The following is a 19,081-nucleotide window of genomic DNA, read 5'->3' as shown; positions in this document are numbered from 1 at the left end:
TTTACAATCGCCTGACTCTTGTGAAGGATATTCTAGCTGTCCAATCAAAGGTCAGGATTTCTTGGCCAATTACGTTGCTCTGTGGGCGGAACTTTATGGACGTTTCCTCATGTGTAATCACCATCATCCCATGGACTGAGTTGTTTGTTGTCGAGCAAGATGGAGTTCCTTTTGGGAAATCCTTACAGTACCCCTGTGGGGCATTGCATTGGTATGTAACCAGATGTTTAGGAAGTGACACTGCGTTAAAATAAATGTAAATCCTGGGGATGTATCTATGTTGTGCGATAGTCATTTACGGGCTTGCTACCTTTAGCATGCTAAAGTCCCTGAATGAGTTCTCTGGACCGTTAGCCGCCTAGCTAACTAGTAGTTACGGTAACATCTGTTATCGTTGTGCTAGCAATATCGTTAACAAACTTAATGTCTGTTTTGTGTCGTTGGCAATTATTAGGTCAGTGCTAAAACATTAACGAGTACAATTACTTATATCTTAAACGATGACTAATAGCTAAGTTAGCTATCAGTGAGCTAGCCATTAGTCCCCGTCTTATAATTGTTTTACTGAGACGTCTTTATATGTCAATTTCTTAACTAATGACTTGTGTCCTTTCAGAGAGAGCCACCGATGGCTCTCTGCAAAATGAAGACTGGACCCTTAACATGGAAATATGTGACATCATCAATGAAACAGAGGATGGGTAAGTACTAATGAATTTCCATGTCCGTTATTGATTAACTCTCACATATGCACTAGCTTAATTCTGTCTTCCTAGTTCCTGTGCTATTTACATACTGCATTGCTGCAGCAAGATAAACTAAAGTCAGCCCTTTTCTCTATTTATCTGTGCCATACTAAGAGAAGAAGCCTAGCTCTGCCTGTCCAAGGTGTATTTATGCCAGGCCTTATTGCTTATCTCATTCCTCCATTTACCTTGGACTGTGTGTTTTAAGCTCGTGTGTGTGGTGTCCAGGTCTGGTTTGATTAGTGGGTTGTAAACTGCCTTTGGTGAGACCAGCTTAGTGCAGCGTACTGTACATCTGCGGCCTTTAAAAAGAGATCTGCCTTTTTTTTTCTTCTCTCTGGGGAATGTAAGTGGATGTTATATGCAAACTGCTGTGAGGCTACCTTAGAGTTAAACAACCACGTTGTCAATGTAATGATTGTGAAAAGTCAAAGAATCATTTGCATGCGCTTGTTCCTGGTATTAAGCTTCAGTTGTGTCCATCATCCTGTCAGTTCCATTTATAAAATGTCCCTTAAAAGCCCTCGGCCATTAAGTTATTGGTAATTGTGCTTGTTCTGCTTGGAATGATTTACCAATCAATTTAAAAGCTTGTGTGTGTGTGTGTGTGTGTGTGTGTGTGTGTGTGTGTGTGTGTGTAGGCCAAAGGATGCCATTAGAGCAGTGAAGAAGAGGCTGAATGGCAACAGGAACTATAGGGAGGTGATGTTGACTTTAACGGTGAGTTAAAAATGGGCAAGAGGAGGGCAGCTGCACATTATTTACACAGTATTTATTCACACTCAAAGTATTAACATTATTCATGTCATAATCGGAGGAATAAGTCACTAGTGAAATAGTCTTACTGTGACCCTTCTCTCGCATAATGTAAAATTACAGTATGTAGAATTTGCAATCACAGAGGATTTGCAATCCAAAGTATCATGTACATTCTATGTCTGAGTTGCCAAACTCTTAACATGCCTATAACAGAATTTGATTCACACAGCAATTTCTTCTCTGCATCCATCAGGTCTTGGAGACGGGTGTGAAGAACTGCGGCCATCGTTTTCACGCTTTGGTCACTAGCAGGGACTTTGTTGATGGTGTGCTAGTTAAAATCATCTCCCCTAAAAACAACCCGCCCACAATCGTTCAAGATAAAGTACTCGCCCTGATTCAGGTAAGATGACAAGAAAATAGCTTTCGCCCGGTGATGGTTCATTGCCTTGTGTTGTGTATCACATTAGCATAGTCGGTGCATGACATAAAGCTTAAAAGGTTATTCCCATGACCGGTATTGAGTCTTCACATTTTTTTAATGCTGTACATCAATGTGAGTGAAAGCTGGTGTTTGTGATTGAGTCAGTTAGTGAGAGCTGAAGTTGGGGGTTTGCAGTGTAGGCGTTAAGCAAAGTATGTGTGGGTGTGTAACCGTCCAAAAGGTCCTTTCATCCCCAGGCAGAGCCTCAGGCAAAGTACAGTGTCTGCAGGGCCTGCAGCAAGGAGCAGCTCTAGTTACCTGTCACAGCTCGGGTAATGCTGCTCTAGGCTCATGTGGGCTGCTCTTGTTTCCGTCAGGGAAAACAATGAGACTACAGCTTACAGCATGGATCCAGGAGAGGGGGGGGGGGGAGGGGGGACTAGCCGTGAGGGAGAGGGGCCGAATCTAATTGGTTCTTGTTTGTCTCATCATTAGGAGGGTCAGCTGGGGAAATGTATCGAACAGCACTGGGTTATGCAGCTCCCTAACCAGTCTCATCTCTCAGGAGTTAATGTTTGCATGTGTGCACAGTTTTTAGTCCTTATACCATTTCAGTTTAAAGTAAGTAAGTCTAAGTTTATATATTCCAGGCAAACTCTTAACAGCCTCAGTCAGAGTATTGGTTTTGCAATCGGATTTATGTCATTTTTAGACATACTTGAGCCAAAGTCTAACTTGTCTAAGTCTTTGTGGACTTGTTTTTGTTTTTACAAGTGTGTCATGTGTTTGAGCTGTTGTAATGGCCCAGTTTAGCTTTTAACCTTCCCACTTGTGAGAGTGAAAAGTCAAATGCTTTGTGGTTTGCTGACAATGTATTCAAGGCAGACAAACCGAAATGATCAGAGAACCGGCCTCTTTTACTATTCTGACATCACTTGCTTTGTTTGCTGTGTCAGCCCTCCTTTTACCCATGTTTTGTTATGTCCGTTCAGTCTCTCCTTCCCTTTCCTATTTAATTCTTTTCTTGCTCTGTCTTCCCCAGGCATGGGCTGATGCGTTCAGGAGCAGTCCAGACCTTACAGGTGTGGTCCAAGTCTACGAGGAGCTAAAGAGGAAAGGCATTGAGTTCCCCACATCAGACCTGGAGACCCTGTCACCTATAAACACACCTCAGCGGGTAGGAGGCATCATATGAAGCAGCTTAAATGTGTACACAAGTTTCTGTACAAAGACCAAGCAGAGTGTGATTATCTTGCCAGATATTTTTTCCACATACTGTTGTGTATATTCTCTTTATCTGTTGCTTTTAGTTGCCGTCAGCTCCAGAGGGCGACTCCGCCCTACATAAGTTGAGCACCATTCCTCAGCCTGCACCACATGTTGTCCCACCAGCCTATATCGCCCCTCAGGTCCCCAACACCCTCGCCTCTGGAGCCATCAATCCTACACCTGAACAGGTATAATGTTACTCCCATAAACACACTGAAACTGAACCGTTGGTTCAGATATGTATTGTACAAACCCCGTAGCACCCAGCAGTTCCCTCACAAGAGCACAGGCGTATTTACATCTGCATCTGTCCAAACAGACCAAAGAAAATGATTAACACTTCAGAGTATGAATACACTGCTGCAAACATTCTTGGTGTGACAATCCCCTAAGCCAATGTTTTCCTAATCCATATCTTTTTTGTCAGTGTTAAAGTGCTCATATTAAGCTCCAGCCTTTACTTCCGTGACGAACGTGCGTCACTTTGTAACGCACGTTATAATGCTGGCCTAGCTGCTAGCGTGGCACGCCCTCATACTCTGCTTCTGACTGGCTAGTAGTCCTTACCTATCTATGGCGCATGTGCGACTCCCAACAAAGATGGAATAGAAGTGAAATGCCTCACTCTGTAGCTAAAACAGAGAGCTCAACACACAGGGTGAAAAGAGGAGCTGCAGCAATGTGCAGCACAACAAAAGTATCGTGTTTTTTTTGAAAATTAAACTGTGTAAACCTTTTCTGGTACAACCTCTAAATACAATTATGAACCTTAAAATGAGGATAATATGAGCACTTTAGTTTTTGGTGTTTTGGTAAGTTATTACCACTAATGCCATTAGTGGAGTGGCAGAAACTGGACGTTCCAACAGCTGTTTATTCATTATTTTAGCTAACTATTCTAACTGTTTATACACTACTTTTAGTTGACTGAACTACATACAACTGAACTGTTAGACATTATTTTAGCTAACAATTTCAACTGTTTATGTATTACTTTTTGCTGACTATTTTCGCTGTTTATCCATTGTAATGGCTAACTATTCAAACTGTTTATACATTACTTTTAGCTGAATATTCTTAATTAATAACTGTTTATTCATGATGCATGGTGGTGTTGTGTGTATGTATTAACTGACTCAGGTTGATGGGTAACTTATGTGTTATTACCAAAGGTTTGTAATCCCTTTTGGCTTTTATTGTCCTTTTAATCAAATCACAATTTTTATTTTTAGTTGAGTAGAAATTCTTGAGTTGAGCTTTCCATGTACCCCTGGTTAGGATTCACTGCCCTAAGCAATACTGTCGGTTGCAAGTATATTTTTTACTGATTAGTTTGTATAATAATAGACTAACTGTGGATGAATTTACCTCTGTGACAACCAGATTAGCCGGCTGCGCAGTGAGTTGGACGTAGTTCGTGGAAACACCAAGGTGATGTCAGAGATGTTGACTGAGATGGTCCCGGGACAGGAGGATGCTTCAGACTTTGAGTTACTACAGGCAAGAAGAGAGTTTGTGTTGCCAAAATATTTTAATTCTTTGACAACGAGGCCAATTACAATAATTTGTGGCTCAACAGTACTGCTAGCTTTCTTTTGCGCGTCTGCATGTGTGTTTAGGAGCTGAACAGGACTTGTAGAGCCATGCAGCAGAGGATAATGGAGCTCATCTCCTGTGTTTCCAACGAGGCAGTGACTGAGGAGCTGCTGCATGTCAACGATGACCTCAATAACATTTTCCTACGCTACGAAAGGTTAGAACACACAGAGAAATGCAGGCACAAGCTTTCTTTTAGTGTGTTATATAGTTTTTTGTGTATGTAATATATGTATAAAGGTACAAAAAAAAAAACACATTTCACTGCAAGTAGAGCTTTCTCTACCACAGACAGCACTTTTTCCTCAACTGCTTGAAACGCCTCACCCACGTTCCTGTTTGAAATTCCTCAATTTGTGATGTCATTGATTGAGAAAGCCACCCAGGTTTTTTATATGCGCTGCCTGTAGGTGCTGCCTGAGCAAGCACAGCCCGCCCAGTGGCTTGTTCGATTTTGGTTGACTAATGACAACAGGGTGGGCCAGCTGACCAATCAGAGCAGACTGGGCTTTTCGGGAAGGTGGGCTAAGAGCTCAGACCGAGCGTTTCAGGCAAAGAAGCTGCAGCAATAGGCAGTATGAGAAACATAATGTGTTTTGAACATCAAAGCATGTAAACCTATTCTAGTAGACCCCAAGAGTACAGATATGAGGCTGAAAAGGAGTGTAATAGGGGCTCTTTAAATTAACTTTGAGAGAGTTTCTTTGTCATTTCTTTTACGTTGTCCTTTCGTTGCCTCAGGTATGAGAGGTTTAGGTCCGGGAGATCCTCAGCTCAGAGTGTCAACAATGGGGTGAGTCAGCAGTTAGTAACTCAGGTGGTTGAACATCCAATGTTTGCATCACACTCCTGGATTACCTGTCTGAATCTTCTGAGCTAGTTCTGCCATGTCATGGTGTTTATTTTCTGCTCATGTTGTCTCACCCTCTGATCTGGTCGGCACCTTTCAGTGTCAGTAATGTGGACTGGCATGTTACGTTGCCAGACAGGCTTTACTGTACAATGTCTTTCACGACTTGACATGACTTACCAGATGTACATGCCTAATTAAATGGAAACCACACAAAGACTTTTACTTTCGTTATAAAATGCAAAGCAAATGTCATTTATTTACATTTTTATTATTCATTTTTAATATTCTGTCTTCCATTGGTTTTCTACAATGCAGTCAGAGCAGGCCTGGTGCATTTAAGTCCTGTCCAGTAGAGGGAAACATTGACTGTGTGTGAATACAGCAGTCAAAGCAAAATCATTGCATTTTGGGTTAGTACTGGAATCGAGCCGATTTGAATTTAAAGATCCACTTGTGTTGGCCGTGCCAGAATGAAATAGAACCAACAGTCCAGTCACAGCTTTGGAGCAGTCGTGTATGCCAAAAGGGTTCTTTAGGATTCATCAGCCAAAAGACCTGACTGCATGGTTAAAAAAAAAAGAAAAATAATAATAGTTTCAGCATCATGTAGAAGTCTGTTTTATCCTACTTCTGTATGCCTGTTTTTATCTTTTATCGAACATATGAGCCTCACCGTTTACTGATTAACTTCCATCCGTCGTGCTTCGTCAAAGCTGTACATTCCTGCTTTTCAGTGTTTCAAACCTATCTGCCAAAAAACAAAGAGCTAAACATGTCTAAATCTAGATAGAGGGCTCATTCTATGAAGCAACACATTAGTTTACTGTGGTTCCCGCTACAGGTCCATGTACTCTACATCACACGCCTGCAGCTGCTTACAGTAGAGGTCTTTGTTGCTTCATGCCTTTTGTCAGTTTCCTGTTGTTTCCATCTCATGATTCATATTTCCTTTATGTTATACACCAAAATCTACATGGACCAAAAACATTGCCAGGAATCTGATGAATCTGCTGGAACATACTTACCTCTCCATAGGGTTTCCAGTTAATCAGGCATGCTATATCTTCCGTAGTTGTCATACCATTACATTGTGTCCCTGCACAGCCATGTTAATGGTATTCACTGTCTCTTCCTTTCTGTTCTTTTCTGTTTTCCTGTTTCTGTGGCTAGCTGAGACAGGCAAGTATGAAAATATTGTCAACCTCCCTCGATGACCAGCGTCACCCCACAGCAACTGTTGAAACATGGCTAAATAATATGGGCCCTGCCTCCACCAGTGTCTGTCACCCCCATATGGCATGTTTTGACTATGCAGCCCCCCATAAATACAGCCAATGATATGCTGAACCAAGGTAGACTGACAGTGACACTTTAGCTTTAAGATTGCAACAATGAAAATGTGTCCCTAGAATCACTGTCACGTTGTGTTTGCACTGTCTCAAACAGACAGGGTTTGGGTTTTGCAAAATGGTCTTGGTATATTAACTCCTCCCAGAGCCCAAAGATTCAATCTTCCCTCTTCATTTCTACCTTCTTAAGGGGATAGTTTTGTCCTTGGATACCAGCACTTCTATAGTTAATAACAACATTATCACGAATTGGTAGACACCACTTAGACTTATACATGTCTCTAATGTAGAGCAATATTCTTCGGACCCCCTTAAACAGTTTTTTAGAAAAGTTACTTAATTTCCTTCTACATTTTTATGCTCTCTTGAAGCTAACCAACATGTTTTCCAAGATTGTACTTATTTGTATCATGCACCCCGCCCTTTGTTTTTTTTACCACAATTATTTTTGTTTTTGTCTTTCATTTTTTTTTCCAGACACAGTCAAGGAACTACTGTATATCCCTGCCTTTCTTTAGCTTTCCACTAAAGGATTTGTTTTCCCTGCTCATGAGCCAGAAACCCTAAATCTCAGCTCAGCTTCTACATTAAACAAGAGCAGTAGTGTGTGTGTGTGTGTGTGTGTGTGTGTATGTGTATGTGTGTGTGTGTGTGTGTGTGTGTGTGTGTGTGTGTCTCACACATCAGTTCTTTTTTCACCAGGTCCTGAGTGAGGCTACAGAGGACAACCTCATAGACCTGGGCCCAGGCTCCCCAGCCGTGGTCAGCAACATGCCGAACGCACCCCCGACCAGCTTGCCTCCGACCATCACGGCCCCAGCAGGAAGACCCTCCTCCCCGGCCACCTTGGCCTCCCGCCTGGCTGGCCTTGGTACGCACACCCTACCTCCAACACTAGCCAAGCGCTCGCTCTGAGATAACCACAATGCTGTTCTTCTTCTGATACACAGAAGAACATATTGCAACTGTCAACAATTATTATTGGCTAAAAGTACTTAAATTACATGTATATGTTGTATTGCCAAAAGCTGTGAAGAGCTGGTTATGTTTCTGAACATATGCAAGACACCAACATGAGGAGCTTTTGCTTAATTCGCCTGCTGGCTAGTTAGCTATGTATTAATACAACCAAACTGAGTCTCCTTATGCTAGATGTGTTTTGGAACAACGCATGCAGCTAAAAACAAGACAGTTTAGAGGACAATCACTTATGTGACTGGAAGTACAGCGTATCACCTTTTGTACTGTGAGTTGGAATGTGAAGATTGATACCGCTCTCATGACTGTGTTAACTATGGAGCTAAACCTCAGAGGTCCCGCCCATACACCTGATCGACCAATCGCGTGTCAATCACAGCTGTCAATCATAATGTTACATTCTGTTTTCATAGCATGAGGTAACTAAACAAACTTAACAGAAAAAAGCAAATGAACAAACATCAGTGGAATTCTGCTTTTATGCTGTAGACAATCAAGTGTATTTCTTCCCTCCAGACATGGGCGCTGACAGTGTGAGCAGCACCTTGAGCTCTCTGTCCAGCTGTAAGCCTTCATCTGGTCAGGATGACTTCGATGTGTTTGCTCAGACCAGGACTGGAACTCTGCCTGAACCAAGCAAGATGTAAGGACACAGTGATTTTACTCAACATTCTTATTTCACGCATCTGAATTTACAGTTTGGTCTGTTTTTACATGCAGAGTGTAAATTGAGTTTGTTTGTATTAGATCCCCGCAGTCATTTTGAGAATGTAAATAATTGATTATCAAAATTATTGCAGATAAATTTTCTGTCAACCATTGAATGGACTGATTGTATTCAGCTCTAGTCAGTATTTTCCATTACGAAAAAATGCTGCAAAACAGGATTCTAAAAGCCCATCTTTACCTCTTTGTCTCAGCACTACAGCAGCAGACAGCAACGCCTCTGACAACCTTCCTCCCACTCTGGATGTCCAACAGCCGACTGCAGGAGCGGTGAGTCTCCGAGACAACCTTAATGTCCAGTGTGGGCTATGATTTTCAGTCTGTGTTTTCGTAACCACTCAAAGAACATTTGGAGTGTGTGTTTGTATGTGCGCCATGCAGCTGTACCAGACATTTTCGCATTATGCTTTAACGTGCGCTGCTGGATGCTACTGATCGCTAATTGCTCAGTTAGTTATCATATTGAGAAAACAAGCTTGAAACTTGTCTTGGAGATTTTAGGTTTTGTCCATTTGTGTTTCTAACCGAACCTGCAGTTTTAACAGCAATATCTTTAATATTCAGGCTACCTTTTCAGCTGTGTTATTTGTCTGTGTGGCTCTCAGCTAGCTTCCAGTGCATTTCAATTTTTAAGTCCTACCCCCTCTCAGCTGTTGTTTTCCATGCATTACTAACAAGACTGCCATAGGTTTTGTCTTGTCAGTTGTAAGTGTGTGCAGCTTTGTCTATTCCCTGCTAACGCGACTGAACTGTCGAGCAGTAAAGGGAATAAACAGCAGTCAAATGTTGCTAATCAGTAGGAGGGTGGGAATCACCAGAGGCCTCACAACACGATATCATCACGATGCTCATATCACGGTACGATATTATTGCGATTTTAAACACATTGCAATATTCTGTGATACATTGCAATTTATTACCTTAACATTTTTCCCAATTTGAAATGATGTCCCCAAAACATCTGTTTTATCTAAATAGATACATGTCTCTGTTTGTTCGTCTCACTTCAATTTTATTGCTGCAAAATGGGATTGTCAAGCAGACAGACTGACCAACACACATATGATAATAGATCGATTCTTGGTGTCTATCTATCGATACCGTATTGCTACAGAAAATACCGCGATACTATGCTGTATCGATTTTTTTCCCCCCCCACCCCTACTAATCAGTTTGTTTCATGTGCTCTGTGGGTTGCTGACTGTGTAAAATGGTCAAATTGAAATGATAAAGTTTGTATTTACTGGCTGAAGCGACCTGTCGTGCTGTCAGATATGCCGTCGCTCGCTATATTCAACTTCACTAGCTTTACACTGCATCCCCATCTTAACTGGCTTGTATGATGTGCGCTTTCTTTTGTGTGTGTAAGTGTAAAAGTTGATTCTCTCTCTCATATCGACGTGACTCCTTGTCACTATTATCACTGCCACGCCGTTCACAAACACTGATCTTCATTCCATTTCTTTATTTTTTTTTCCTTTAGCAAATAAGTTGCATTTGAGTTAACACTTAACACAAGTTCATTTAAGTCATATTTTCTGTTGTTGGGATTTTTTATTTTTTTTTCTGTTATGGCATTGATGCCCCCGCCCCCCCCTCCCCCTGGTCTTGATGCTGCTCCGTAGGGTGTCGGAGGCCAGTCCTCTGTCATGGATGACATAGAGGAGTGGCTGTGTACTGATGTGGTGAGCCCATCATAATTTTTTTATTTCTGCCTGCAGTCTTCTCTCCCTTTCTCTTTCCTTTTTTCACTTTGTTATATCCCCTTCTCTCATTTTTAAAGTCTTTGTAAAACCAGAAAGTAACACATTTCTCTTACATTACATTTCCTCACTTTTTGACCAATCACACATTAATATCCTAGTTTACTTTCAGTTACTAACGGTGTGTTGTGGGGACAAACTGACTGGACTAAATTGTGTAAAATGAGCACGAGGTTTTGAATGCAGATATGGGTTGCTGCATACATTGTGAGACAAAGCTTTGCCTCCACCAATGGACACACTGTCTAGTGTCTATAATCAGGTTGTAGTCTGGCATTTAAACATTGCAGTGGGCATTCTGAGTTATGAATAAAAAGTATGTATCCGTCTGGCTTCAGCTCTGAAAACCAGCGATAAAGCTTCTTCTATTGCGTTAGATTTTGAGTTGTAGCTGCACATTTGATCAAATTAATTTTGTTGCCTCAACTTAACTTCATCTTTAAAGGCCCTGACACACCAGCCCGACGGCCGACCGTCGGCAGAAAAGGCAGTTGGACTGATCAATCGGTTCCTGTCTCTCAAAAAAGTGCCTCGGAACACACCGAAGCAACGCCGACTTGAGCGTACGTTCTGCGCGTGCGCGAGACGTAATACGTCGCCATAACAGCAGGCGGCGCTAATCTGTATTGTCGCCCAAAAAATGAAAACTGGAAATGACGGAACATCTCTCTAGACCTAGTTAACACAGAGCACGCTGTCGTCAGTCATTGTTTTCATCAGAGAGTGTTGATAGTAGTCAAGAAGGGTCGTCGTTGTCATTACTCGCTGAACGGAAGAAAACACGGTGGCTAGTATAAGAAGATACTGGCGTTGTCAGCTCTCTGGTTTCTTCTTGTGGAAGAAGCACTGATTCGCTAGTCAAGATTTAACAAGTCAAATCGGCCAAAATGAATGCCGGAACACACTGGAGTCACCGACCTCGCCAGACTGTTCGACGGCCGATAATCGGGTTGGTGCGTCAGAGCCTTGAGGGATAGTTTGGATGTTTTTGAAGTAAGGTTGTATGAGGTACTTATCCATTCAGTGTATTACAGTAGAGTGCAATCGGCACGCCCCAGTTTGGAAAAGCAGACAGGAGTCCCAGAAGCTAAGCAATGTACTGCTCTGGACGGGGGCAGCAGCAAAAACATATTTTAGCCACATGAATAAAAAAAAAGAAAAGGAAAAAGAAACACCCTAAAATAATCAGTTAAAGTGTACACTATATTTAGAATATATATAAATCTGCTGTCAGCAGATAGCCCTTTTCCGATAGGAACTGAAGCCGTTATCTATGCTCTTTTCAAAGCCACCAGACTTCTTTGTCATAAACAGTAATTTTACCTTGCAGAACATGGGAGTTGCTTGTCTACTGCTGCCTTGATCAGTTAGTTAGTGTGTGTTATTGTGTGACCTAGGTGTTTTTAAAAGGGTTAGGAACTAGCAAAACAAACAAACTAACCGATCGAGGCAGCAGTAGACCAGCAACTTCTTTGTTTTGCGAGGTAAAATTACTTTTTTTGTCAAAGCAGTCTGGTGGCTTTAAAGAGAGCAATATAACGGCTTCAGTTCCCCGTCGTAAAGGGCTGTTTCAAGGCAAGGTAAATCGATGAAAATATTCTAAATATAGAACACTTAAACTGATTTTCTTTTTCTTAGATGGCTAAAATACGTTGTACAGTCCATTGCTTAGCTTCTGTGCTGGTATTTCTGCCTGTTTCTCTAAACTGGGGCCATCTACTGCAGGTTATAAACTGACTGTGGATAAGTTCTAGGGCTGCACAATTAATCAAATTTTAATCACGATCACGATTTTGGCTTCCCACGATCAAATTCACGTGATCGAGCGATATTTAAAATGCGTCATTCCGTTCATAGAACGCTCAGTATCAATTTTTTTTTGTTTCTTCCCCAAAGCTCTGTAAACCACTGTCTGATCACGTGCCTCCATGAGCCAATCAGTTGTTCACTGCACCGCACAGCTTACTGTAGTTTCTAGATGTAGACAGTCACAGAGGACAGAGTAACGTGAGGAAAATTCCACAACAGAGAGCAGTCGGTCATAAGTCGTCACGAGGTTTACCAGTTTATCAATAAACGCAACATTTTGTCCCGTCTGTGTAGCAGTGACCAGTGCTAGTTTGAGTCTTTTAGCTCATAGCTTTAGCAGCAGACTGTTGTACATCCCGCTGTTGGAATCCTCTACAGTGAAATACAGTCACACTACACCGTTTAGCTGTCAGCATTTTAGCCGTGTTTAATCCAATTACTACTGTAGCTAATGGTAGGCTAACGTTACCTGTTGTGTAACGTGTTATTAGTGTTTACTAGCGTGACATGCAGCGATGTTTCTGTTGCCTCTAACGTCTGTTTTGGAGCATCAGAGCACAACGCAGACATTTAAGTGGCAACGTAATCCACGTTGCTGTTTCGTCCGGTAGATACCGGTATCTTATCTACCAGATATTTTAACATGCGCCATTAACGTGAACAGAAAATTGCATTGCCTTTTCACGGCAAATGCACATGTGTGGAAAGCGGTCGCACAACAGCTGAAATGGCATACTCCTTCATAGTACCCTTCAACAAAGGAGGAATGTATGAATATGGATGTATTGGCAGGAATGTAGCACAATATGGATGTGAAAGCAGTTATAATTAGCCTATGTGACAATAAAATTTGTTTTGGTTAAAATCAACAAATAATCGTGATAATTAATCGTGATCTCAATATTGATCAAAATAATCGTGATTATCATTTTGGCCATAATCGTGCAGCCCTAATAAGTTCCTTATACGACTCCACTTCAAAAGATCCAAACTATCCCTTTAAACAACAAGTGTGTCTCGCCTAAGCTTATCAAACATTTTAATGTGACAAAAGGGAAGAAAAGGCATGTGTAATATTGTGTTTGTCGTCCAGAATGAGTGATGAAGCATTACAAGAGTTCATGCTCATTTTATTCAAATTTATGAGACTAATGTTGCATTATTGAGTGGGAATATCCAGCTGTTTTAGTTACAACTAGTTCTGGTATTTATGGTATTTTCTATAAACAGGTACGTTATAACTATTTTGGGTACGTTATAACTGTTGAAATATAAATGATTTGCACAGTTGTGGGTGAGTGGTAATGACTGACTGGTAAAATGCGATGCGGTTTCATCATGGCAGCTTTTCGATGACGTTCACATCGCGTAATTACGTCACTTCATAACGTTCCCATGGCAACAGGGGAAAATGGCTGCTAAGATATATGTGACTTTTTTTGCAACGAAAATGCGGGGATTATGAAATCATGCAAGCCCCGCATATTTTGCGCGGAAATCGGCAATTTATGCGGCGAAAGTGCAGCGTATTTGAAAAAATGTGGCCCCCGCATAAATATGCAGACTTTGGCTGATTATGCATTGAATTATGAGATCGCATAATCACGTTTTTCTGGAGGGACTGAATAGCGCACTTTTTAAAGCAACACTAGGTAACTTTTCCCGCTTCGGTCCCCCTACAGGGTGGAAGTGGAATTGTCCATTACATTACATTATGCAAGTTTGCCAGATCGGGTAGCAGATCTGTAGTTCGAATGAACTGGACAATGTAATGTAATGGACAATTCCGCTTCCAACCTGTAGGGGAACCAAAGAGTGAAAAGTTACCCAGTGTTGCTTTAGTTAATTAACTTTATCGGTTATCGGGCAAATAAAACGCTGATACAGATAATAAGATCTAATAAACTGCCAAAAAAAGGGATAATCGGCCAGGGCCGATAATCGGTCTATGCCTAGTATATACAGTACAGGGTGTGTGGTGGTTTTGGGCACAAACCAGGATCAGAACTGGGTTTGCGGTGGTTTGCAGTGGATTAGCTTTAGCAGAGTCAACTCCCAGGTGTGACATTGTTGTCTTTCTTTTTTCACCAGATAGGAGATGAAGGTGAAGAAGGCGTGACAAGTGAAGGTAGGACATCATAAATCTCCTCCTCCTTTTTTTTCCATTTTAAACACATCTCCTCAAATTCACTTTCCCCTTCTTTTTGTTTTACTTCCGATGCTCCAAGAGTTCGACAAGTTCCTCGAGGAGAGAGCCAAAGCTGCAGAGATGGTCCCGAACCTACCGTCGCCCCCCAGTGGCGAGCCGGGCGTAACGCAGGGAACCCCCAGCCGCAAGAAGCCAGCCAGGCCGGAGGACGCTTTGTTCGCCGTGTAGACCTTCCACCTTTCGACCGCCGATCCCCAGCCTAAGACCAGACCAGCCGAGCAGCATCACCCAAGAAAAGACTGACCTGACACTAAAACACATCCACCTCCACTCTGATTCAACACTATTCAGTTATACTACAGAGATATGTACATGCTCTCCTTATAAGAAGGGAATTATTCATGCTCTCCGTTCATTTCTCTCAAGAAAGGGAACACCAAACGAATGGCTTTATTTCTTGATAAGCCACCAGACGATGGTGTCAGAGACTATGAGGCAGCCTGCTCCCCCCGTTCTTTCTGTGTGGGTAAAGAATCTCCCTCCGCCTGTTGTGGACAGCAGAGCGTCATGTTGCAGCTAATCCTTAAAAAAAAAGCGAGTTTTATAAAAGAGAGTTCTGCTGTGCTTGTCAGCAAGGACAAAACAATTTCTTACCCAATGCCCTTAAATCATACATTAACACCACCAGACCTGATCATTTAAGTCTTAAAGTGCTCGTATTATGCTTTTTGGCTTTGTTCCTTTCCTTTATTGTGTTATATATCTTTTTTGTGCACGTTATAGGTTTACAAAGTGAAAAATCCCAAAGTCCACCCCAAAGGGATTTACCATCTTCCAGAGAAAACACTGTTCACAAACTGCTCCAAACAGCTCTATATCGCCTAGAGTCTTTAAACGCTTCAGATGTAAAGTTATTCGCTGTCAAAGTGACGTCAAAATGAATGTCATTCAATGGAATGCTAACGGCGGGCGAGTGCTTGTTAGCATCAAAATGGCGCTAGAGGAGCTACAGGCTGTTGACAGACGCTTACCCCCTTGGTTATAATGCTGGCCTAGCTGCTAGCGTGGCACGCCCTCATACTCTGCTTCTGACTGGCTAGTAGTCCTTACCTAGCTACTGCGCATGTGCGACTCCCAACAAAGATGGAATAGTGATGTAAAAGTGTGATGCCTCACTCTGTAGTTAAAACAGAGAGCTCAACACACAGGGTGAAAAGAGGAGCTGCAGCAATGTGCAGTACACAAAAATGTTTTTTTTATTTTTTTTTATTAAACCCTGTAAATCTATTCGGATAGGACCTCTAAATACAATTATGAACCTGAAAATGAGCATAATAGGAGCACTTTAACATTTAAAGAAACCCCAACAGAACCGTTATGTTTTTTTTATTCAGGAAATGCCCATTACAGGCTGCAGCAATGAGCATACCTCCGAGGAAATTGTATTGGTGTTTGTATCGGTCCCTTTTGCAAGTCAGTCCCGAGTTGAATTGTAAATCTGTAAATGACAAATGTCAAGTTTATTAGTCGTGTGTATATTTAAGCTACAGATGTATGAAAGAGATGTTAATTTAATGTAGACTTTTTTTTTTTTTTTTTGAGAAGGGTTTATCTTCCAGCTGCTCCGACGTCAGGGATGTACCTCACTGGGGTCCGATGTCTCACAGGAAAAGGGAATTAGTATACATCTGATAATCTACAAACACTAATTTTAAAAGGAAGAGGAAGAAGGGAATGTAGTTTTTTGTGATAGGCATAGTTGCGCACCACACCAACAAATGTGTCTTTTCACCCTCTAGGTTTCTCTCTTGACAAATTATGCTTTATATGCATTATGCATTTGTTGCAGTTGTTATTGAGATTATTTCGCAGAGATTTTAGTCGCCTGAAGCTGCTGTCTGAATTCATGCAGGTAGTTAACTCCATCTGCTTTCTGATTATTCTGTTCTTTGAATATTCTGTTCTATTAGATCTGATTTCATGTAATCATCTTTTTACTGAACACCGATACTTTGTGTCATGAATTTACACGGGTTGAGTTTGCAATGGTTGAGTGGGAGTGTTATTTTGAACAGAATCCCAGTCAAGAGTTGGTCTTGCTGGTCGCTGAAGAGACACACATGCTGTCATTGGTGAGTTTTTACTCACTGACTGTAGGTCTGAACTCCTTTTTGAGTAGATTGCGCTGTATGATTTCTGTTCTGAGATCAAGTTTCGAGGACCAACATTGTGCAAGGAACAATCTTGGATAATTGGGTCGTCTATACATAATCCGGTCCTGTCTTTGATTTCCATCTTAAAGGGGTAGATGGGATATTTTGAAGTGGGGTTGTATGAGGTACTTATCCATTGTCAGTGTATTTTTCTACAGTAGATGTCGGTGGGCACGCTACCAGATTGGAGAAACAGGCAGGAGGACACGGAAGCACAACGTTTTTTTAGCCACGTTAAAAAAAATAAAAAATCAATATCAGTTTAAGTGTACGCTATATTTAGAACATTTTAACTTCTTTACCTTGCTGTCAGACACCCCTTTCTGACAGGGAGCTGAAGCCGTTATCTATGCTCTCTCTCGGTTAGTGTAGTCAATCTTTGCCAGACCTTCCTCCACAGCGCCGCGAAGGAGGGTCTGGCTAGTCCACACAGCATTCGGGGATGGGAGAAAAACGTGCTCTGGTTTATATGGCATTTCTTTAAACCAATCACAATCGTCTTGGGCGGCGCTAAGCACCGGGAAAAGCCGCGGTGGTGCTGCAAAATAGCCTCGGGAAGGAACTTGTTTTGGTGGAACATTTGTGTACGTTCAAAAGTTGTTTTATTCGTGCAACAGAAAACTCAGACTGAAAGGAGTGAAATCCGGCCGAATTTAGAATGGCAACCCCGGAAGTGGAACGTCATGGATATAGACTAGTTAGTGTGTGTTACTGTGTGACTTTGGTGAAACCAAACTAACCCCTTTTAAAAACACCAAGGTGGCTTAAATACATTGAGCTGCTTCCCCTGTCCACAGCAGTACATTTCTTTGCTTCCGTGCCGATCGCCATCTACTGCAGCTAATACACTGACTTAGCAGCACCCCATACAACCCCACTTCAAATAATCCAAACTCTCCCTTGGATATCCAGGGATGTAATGAGAATTCAATATCGCACTACAAAAGCTGTTTGCACATAATATTTGTGCGTTTTCCTCCTTTTTAATTTTTTTTTCACGCTGACATCTTAAAAGGCCTGACCTTTCAACATGACATTTGTTTTCAGAAAATGAGCTGGCTGCAGACACAGCGCTACAAATGAGACATTTTACTCCTTTGACAATAATAGAACCAACATGTTACACAATCACGACAAGCTCCAAACAAGCGTGTACTTTGACAGGCGCATTACCTTTTTCAACCTGTACTGTAAATCAGCTAACACTTAGCCAGATGTAATTAATGACAACTGTTAGGACATATTTGAGCAGAGGTGTAGAAATAATTTGATTCAGCGCTATTATTTTTTTTGCCTCCAGATCAGTATCTTAAATCATTTTATCGTGCAAAAGAAAAATGGGAAATGTTAAAGGGACAGAATGAGAAATTGTCATAATGGTGTGCGTTTTAGTGTTTTTTGTTAATGGAGTTCAGATTTTTCCGTTTTAATAACATGGCTAATGTATCTTATGTTTCATGGTTATGTCGATATTCTTGTTGGTTGAATGTGTTCATACAGGAAGAAATATGGACATATAGTAATGGCAGCCCATCACTGATTCACAGCTGAAACAGAATCGCACCAGTTCTCTCATTTTATCTAATGAAAGATATATATTTTAACAGTTTCACTCTGACTGACTAGCACATGACAAAACAGACTTAATAACTTTACTTTAGACACTTTTGACAAAGCATCAATATTGTACATTTTGAAAAGGGAAACCTAATTTCTCCTTCCGTTTCCTTGTTTTAGTGTTCTGTGTGTGTGTGTCAGTGTCAGCTGTTCTGTAACGCAGGACCGTTTTATCACAGTTGATATAGGAAGAAAAAAAGAAGAAGCCTCCAAATGTGTGTTTCAAAGAATACATGTTACTATCCTGTTTGATACCACCCAGGATCAACTTGGTTTATATCGGTGTGAGCTCTGTCAGTGATTTGTAACTGAATCTCAGCATACCCACCAGTCATCAGACCAGTTCTGCAGAGGAACAGTACGTTTCTTTGTACGTCTCTGGATGATATGAAAAGAGATGCTGATAAGGGAGGCTGTGTTGTGTGACTGCTACTTTCCTGAGTTGCCTCTCATCTCCCATTTCTCTTTGTGTTGTTTGACTTAAGCATGAACTCTAATAAAACATTAGCAGTGTGTCTTCGTCCTTTGTGGGTTTTTTTGTCTTTATTTTGTGGTCTTATGTTTCTTTCAGTATGTAACTAATTATTTGCTGCACTGCAATTGTGCTGTCCTCTCCTTGGCATACCATGCCTCGTCTGGCTCCCCCTTCAGATGGTAATAGCTAAAACTGACCTGAGGTAAACCCTCTGTGGATGCCCGTGGGCCCCACACCAGGGGCTTCCCCATTGGTCGTCTGGAATCGCCTCATCCCACAACATGGGCCCCTCGCATTCAGCCTCAGTCACTGGAGCGTTTTTCCCGGTCAAAAAGAAAGGGGTGTGTCTGTCGGG

General features: G+C 41.6%; 1 protein-coding gene across 2 annotated transcripts; it reads left to right on the top strand.

Annotated features, from left to right (window-relative positions):
* Nucleotides 1-101: 101 nt before the first annotated feature.
* tom1l2b (target of myb1 like 2 membrane trafficking protein b) lies at nt 102-18,764 on the top strand. Of its 2 annotated transcripts, XM_078278952.1 has the most exons (15): nt 102-211; nt 617-701; nt 1,388-1,466; nt 1,759-1,908; nt 2,972-3,106; nt 3,240-3,386; nt 4,582-4,698; nt 4,818-4,951; nt 5,536-5,587; nt 7,699-7,867; nt 8,491-8,617; nt 8,895-8,970; nt 10,326-10,385; nt 14,364-14,400; nt 14,501-18,764. In XM_078278952.1, exons 1-15 carry the CDS (start codon nt 160-162, stop codon nt 14,647-14,649), a joined length of 1,569 nt encoding a protein of 522 aa, XP_078135078.1. In that variant the 5' UTR covers nt 102-159; the 3' UTR covers nt 14,650-18,764. The 2 variants fall into 2 exon arrangements, with proteins under 2 accessions (XP_078135078.1, XP_078135079.1); XM_078278953.1 differs by lacking the exon at nt 10,326-10,385.
* The last annotated feature ends 317 nt before the right edge of the window (nt 18,765-19,081 follow it).

This window comes from Sander vitreus, chromosome 21 (assembly GCF_031162955.1).
Source record: "Sander vitreus isolate 19-12246 chromosome 21, sanVit1, whole genome shotgun sequence".
Classification (NCBI taxonomy): Eukaryota; Metazoa; Chordata; class Actinopteri; order Perciformes; family Percidae; genus Sander; species Sander vitreus.
Note: the sequence above shows the minus strand (reverse complement) of the source record. Positions and strands in the feature narration are given on the sequence as shown.

Bases quoted from the DNA above. Each gene is read 5' to 3' on its own strand.
- tom1l2b (XM_078278952.1), top strand. From the start codon at position 160: ATGGAGTTCCTTTTGGGAAATCCTTACAGTACCCCTGTGGGGCATTGC. The intron at 1,909-2,971 runs GTAAGATGACAA...TGTCTTCCCCAG, and splicing joins AAGTACTCGCCCTGATTCAG to GCATGGGCTGATGCGTTCAG. The intron at 3,387-4,581 runs GTATAATGTTAC...TGTGACAACCAG, and splicing joins TCAATCCTACACCTGAACAG to ATTAGCCGGCTGCGCAGTGA.